Source organism: Mytilus californianus, unplaced genomic scaffold (genome assembly GCF_021869535.1).
Source record: "Mytilus californianus isolate M0D057914Y unplaced genomic scaffold, xbMytCali1.0.p SCAF_11, whole genome shotgun sequence".
Lineage (NCBI taxonomy): Eukaryota > Metazoa > Mollusca > Bivalvia > Mytilida > Mytilidae > Mytilus > Mytilus californianus.
The window spans coordinates 20,301,859-20,308,293 of NW_026262593.1; the positions used below are offsets into that span (position 1 = coordinate 20,301,859).

At 31.3% G+C, this 6,435-nt stretch overlaps 1 protein-coding gene across 1 annotated transcript; it reads right to left on the reverse strand.

Moving 5' to 3' along the window:
* Nucleotides 1-593: 593 nt before the first annotated feature.
* Nucleotides 594-5,719, reverse strand: LOC127719708 (uncharacterized). The gene is made up of 4 exons (XM_052225943.1): nt 5,128-5,719; nt 3,519-3,739; nt 3,144-3,239; nt 594-1,628 (listed from the first exon to the last, which is right to left on the reverse strand). The coding sequence occupies exons 1-4, from the start codon at nt 5,621-5,623 to the stop codon at nt 1,224-1,226; spliced, it is 1,218 nt and encodes a 405-aa protein (XP_052081903.1). The 5' UTR covers nt 5,624-5,719; the 3' UTR covers nt 594-1,223.
* Nucleotides 5,720-6,435: the final 716 nt, after the last annotated feature.

Below are 6,435 nucleotides of genomic sequence, written 5' to 3' on the forward strand. Positions count from 1 at the left end.
TATCTGGGGTTTTGCTTTTTCTTTTGTGTTTATTTTTTCTCTATTCTATATTTTGTCATTATATATCATTAAGAATTAATAATAATCATTGTAATAAATTATTTGTAATTATACTGCTCTCTTAGGGCGTCCTTGATTGACAAAAAAAATATTGTATTGTATTGTATTGTATTGTGTTTATGGTTATTGTGCAGATATATGCCGATTTTAATTAAGACTTACTAAGGCCGTCTTCATCATTTCATACCAAACGTCGAGTACTGTAAACCTGTCTACAATTAATTTCATGTGATGAACACTGTTTTAACATTGAATTTGTTCTCATCTGTACACCGGTTTAAAATATCTGTTCATGAGATTTGTTCACACGAGCTAACTAAATGTAGTGTACTGTAAATGTTCATTGAATTCATTGAATTGAAAATTTCTCTGTTAAACTTTATAACAGTTAAACGAAATTCATATTTTGTTGGCCGGGGGAATATCTTATATTAAATAACTTTTATCATAACTAATTCATTTAGAAAAACAAATTGTTTCGGAAAGGAAGTAAAACATTATTTATTTCAATTTAAAAAGTTGGTTGAATAAATTCTTTGTTGAGTTTAAAAACAAAAATCTTGTTCCTGTATTTTATAGAAAATAAATTGTTTGCTTGTTTGTTTATATTTTATTCAAGTCTAAAAATGCGTTCGTCAATAACGTCCTTTCCCCCACCCCACCCCACCAAGAAAGATGACTGGTTTGTAACTTGTGAAAACCGTTCTTCTGAATCGAAGTACTATTTGAGAGTTCTAAGGATGTCATAATTTCGCAATAAAAAAAATATTCAAATGTTAAAATATGGTTATCCCTTGGTTTTCTCTCTAACGGCAGTAGCATTTCGGAAAAAAATAAGGCATTCTTTCCAGGATCAAGAAAATTACTCATTAATTCTCGAGTACAGGTAAGTGTAAATCCCTATAATCATAAAAGATTTATTTAAAGTCGGTTATACATATAACAATACAACATAAGCTCTGTAGAACTTTTAACCGACATACATATATATGATAAACACAAGGCATAAAACACATAAAACAGAAAGCACATCATGCAAAGCATAAATACCAATTCCCGCAAAAATAAAGGCCGAATGCAGACGTCCGAAAAAGGGTCCACCCGCCCCTCATATAAGTATAACCAATAATACAAAAATGTTAACGATTTAATATTCAAACTGTTTAAGCATGTACTTCAAGTTCTTGGTTTAATACCTTTTCACTTGCTTCTTTTCCACTGAAATAGTTATAAAGAATAACTCCCGGAAATATAAGTAGTAATCCGCCAAATGTGAAAGCTGTTGTTGTGTTCATTGTAGGTTTGTATTGAAAAACATCAGTTTGGGGATTGTATTGGAATAAATTCCAAAATAATGCAGCTATAGGTGATACTAGCGCTTGAACTACCACAGCATAGACAGCTCCTTCGGCATACTGAATCAGTAGAAACTGAAATAAGTTTCCGAATGTATATCCAGTATAAAACAGCCATGCTTTCCCTCCAAGATTGTTACATGAACTTTCTGTACTGAAACTGCAGTGCAGACCCCTTTGTAATCGATGAAAAAAGTCTTTTCCTGATGAGGACTACAACAGAAAAACACGTGTGTGAATTTTATACTGCAGGTGGAAACAAATCTGGGATGCAAAGATAAGATAATTTTTGAGACTTTACAATAGTTAAGTTTTGTATTATGTTCACATTGTTCTTTATAATTTTCATAAATTAAAAAAAAAATAATTAAAGTACTAGTATACATCATATAACGAATAAGAAGGACATTCTTGATCAAAACCAAAAATTTATCAGAAGTAGGGCAACGTATTGTTTTCAAAAACAGATCAAATCATTTTGAATACAGATATCCCTCCATGCATTTTTTTTTTAGAAACATTAATGTATCAAAATTTGTCATCAGCAGTATCATATTTCGTTGGCTGAATAACATTTTCATTTTCCAAAATCTACTTTAATATTTCTTCTATTTACTAATGTTAACTCTGCGAGTCTATTTGTAGAAAAAAATTCATATGTCTATAAATCAAAGAATTATAATCTAAACGTATCAATTGATTATTCACCGTTTCAAAATCTAAAAGGTTCTGGGTTATATTTTAAAATGCGCACATTTACCCATAGTCCTTTAGAGTTTGAAATGGCTGTCTTGGATGTTATATCTGATAATTATTTTGGTATAAAAAATGAATATAGTTATATAACCTGTGTTGTGTAGCTGTTTTATATCACATACCAAGTATTATATGTAGCTTGAAATGACGTATTCCATTTAACTAGCCGTTTTTAACGGTTTTCACAGCGCAATTATATTTAGTTACAAGATACGTGAGTTAGTTGATTCATGCACATTTCGATCATTTATGACTTGTCAGATAAGTTCGAAAGAAATATTTGAAATACATCAGTATCTGATATAAAGTAAAATAGCAAAAAATACCGAACTCCGAGGAAAATTCAAAACGGAAAGTCCTTTATCAAATTGCAAAATCAAAAGCTCAAACACATCAAACGAATGGAGAATAACTGTCATATTCCTGACTTAGTACAGGCATTTCCTTATCTAGAAAATGGTGGATTAAACCTGGTTTTATAGCTAGCTAAACCTCTCACTTGTATGACAGTCGCATAGATTTCCATTATACTGACAACAATGTGTGAGCAAAACAAACAGACATAATAGGTAAAATTGTCAAAAATCAATTGAGATACAGCAGTCAACATTGTGTTATAATCTTCATCACTATAAAACAAATATTTATTTCAACAAAGAAATACAAAATGGCACATAGATACTCTATAGACAAAGTACATAAGCAAAAATTAGCGGGATATATAAATACCGAGCCACGCCAAAAGTATATCACCAAAATGGACTAAGCAGTAAAGGTTAAACACATACAAAGACAAATAAAAAGAACACTACAAAACGTAATTGAGATGATAAACAACGTCAGTACCTAGAATCTATACTTCAAGACCATCATGTATAATTTGTGAAGTTGATAAAACACAGGTTTACAACGATGATCGATGAAAATTATTTTTCGTAAATTAAATAAATATATATTTTTATATATACATACACTGCCGAAACCTGGAACAAAATCTACCCAGAAGAAACAAACCATAATAGCAGTCTGGAAATATTGTCCCCACGTAATAAAGCTGAACGATTGACCCTGTTAAAAAAGAAGAAAGTATTTCACTGCTATGGAACAGATTTAAAACAATACGAAATGTTAAACACAAGGTACGATTGCGTTAAGAAATATTCATTCATATGAAAAAAGAAGCATTTTACGCTACTTTGGTTTTCCCACTCTCAATTGTTGTGGTTTAAATTCAATTATGTGTCACACAACACATAATAAACAAAAACAAAAAAAGAATTAAAGTTTGCTATTTGAAATTTTGTTCCAGTATGAAAAAAAATAAATAAAGTAAAATGGAGTATTTACCTCTTCTTTTTGAAGCTCTTTTTCACAGAAAACATTCATTAAACCAACTGGAAGGAACCCCATCAGGAAACAAAATGGCCATAGAATTCTTGCTCCGGTTGACTCTGGTTTTGTTCCCGTTTCACCAGCATCTTCATCCAAACCCCATATCTGAGGTTCTATAGTAATGAATATTCCAACAAGTACTATCCCAGTACAGATACCACGAACAATGCTAATTCCTAGAATGCAATAAAGCAAGCGCATACATCAATGGACATTTTATGTTTAAAAGGAGTCGGTCCGGTAAGGCCGGGCCGATTTTGGCCTCAAATTTCAGGTTCATCTGATGAAAGATTTTGGTCACTTTTTAAACACTTAAGTGTCTACTTCAGTCGATTCAATTAGTTTATGTGACAGATTTGAACTGATTTTATCATTAAAGACGCTCAGATTCAAGCTTAAATATGAAAAATCTATCAAATATGCCATAATATGTCACTTTTCAGATGGTGTTTGTCAAAAATAAAAGTGGCCGCATCCGTGTTCACTCTAAACCTTTATATATGTTATGTATTATCATCAAATACAACTTGCATTTAAATATTAAGAATGAACACAAATGCGGCCACTTCCATTTAAGACGGAAACCGTCTAAAATTTAACTCAAATGCTAAAATTGTGAAGATTTCAGTAATTTAGCATGACTTAATGATGCTAGTACCCGATATATATGCATTGTATTGTCAAAAACTGTCCATATTTATGTAGCAGAAGTATTCTACTTTCCAATAAATAGCTAAAAGTTTACATTTTAACAATTTTGTAAAACTGCTATATTTTGGGGCCAAAAAGGGGTCTTACTGGACCTACTCCTTTGCACATTTGTTGACAGCGATACCCTGTAGTTGTTTATATCCCTTTTTCTATAATCGTGAGTTGTCTCATTGACATTCATATCACATCTCATTATATTCAAAAGCTAATGCTGAAACTTTTTAAGGATGTTCTATACTCTGTTTCAAAATAACAAACTTTTTAAAACACTGTTTAACACTGATAGTATAAAAATAAAGGAACTAGAAAAGCAGAAAAAATGAAGGGTCCGTGTGCTTGTTTTCGAGATATAAGCCATCGAAAATTTGGCGGGAAATCATTCTCTCTAGATTTTTCTGCATTTAACATTCTTTCTAAAACTATGAAAAAATAATAAGGATTTTTTGATATTTTCAAATATGGCTTTTTGAACTATATGTAACAAAACTATGAGAAGAAAAGTAGGGGTTAGCAGGCAAATTTTTTTTAATGGCACTACATTTATAAAACCAGAGGATTCCGAATATCTGGCAAAAATTGAAAAACAAGAGAAGAGAACATCCTTTAAGTATATTTGGATATTTTAATTTGGTGTAAATCATGATAGTTATTCCAGCAAATGTTTTCAATGTCATCATCATCATCATCATCATCGTCATCATCATCTACTTGCTAATGCCTGTCTGATAGCAGAACCATATATATATACATTAAATATTCCATGTAACAGTACTTACCTTGTTTTTGGTATTACCAGCCTTAGATCTACAGTAACCTATATCAAACACAACATTATTTATTCAACAATACCTACCTTTTCGCAGTATAACCAATCTTAGTAGCACGGTAAATGGTATGACAGATGACTGCAAAATACCCTGCAAATACGGCGGTGTTCTGTTTGGCGGACTGGCATATACCACAAGAATACCGTTCATAGCTGTAAAAAGTCCCATCATAAAGAGAATTTTATAGCTAGATGTCGGTCTCAATGTTGCAGTACTGTCAATTTTAGAATATTTCACGAACAATGTCAGAAGAGTAAACACCACAGCTATGCAACAACACGTAATAAACAGAAGTACAAAAATATCGCTTCCAATTACTTCCATAGTTCCAGCATAGACCGGAAGTGACACGTTCATAAGAACATTTGAGAAAACATTCATTACTGCAATTAAAAGATTTCTTGTTCTGGCAGAGAAACGACCTTGTGTAGTCTTTCCAGAACTCCATGCAGCTTTAACAAGTGTAGATCGATTTTCGTCATCACTGTTTATCAGCAAAGGATCTCGTTCATAGTTATTCATGGTGCCTTTGTCGTGAACCAAATTTGCCGGTTTTGTTGAACAACGATTTTAAGTTACACATATACTGCATTTACATTTTAATCACATGGAGGTCACGTTACCCCCATGACGAGACAGACGATGTTATCAATAACAAACACTTACTAACATGATGTTGCAATATTACACATAGATATGAAAGCTCTCTCACAGGCAAACAACCCATAATTGAAAAATATAAGGGCATACTGCACAAATTTTCCTTTTTTTTCATATTCGATCAAAATTATAACGTTGCTTATGAAAAACCACTATGTTTTGATTGGATATAAAACAAATGTATACATATTTAATATTGTCTCTTAAATTGGTAGATTCTGTTATATGATGTTACAATATTACATATGTATACATTTTTTTTTTATTCGATCAAAACATAACATTCCTTCTGAAAAACCACTGTTTTGTTTTGATTGAATATGATTATTTTATACATACTTGATATAATCTCTTAAATTGATGGATCCTGTTTGATTTAAAAAGTTTTGAGTCACTGCCTTGATCTTAAAAAACCAAACAAGAATGAAAGGCCGCCCAAATATTTTAAACGCATATTTAGGTTTTTGTTCAATACCAATGAAAAGCTATAAGAGTGTTGCAAAAATATGTATACATTTTTCAGAAAATAATATTTGATTACATGATTTAATCTCTAAAAAAACTACTTGTAACTTAAGTTGATGTATCCTGTTTGATGATTGAAGTCTCGAGTTAACGTACTGTTTTAGTCTGAACGAACAAAGTAAAGAAATAAACTAAACGCCGTCCAAATT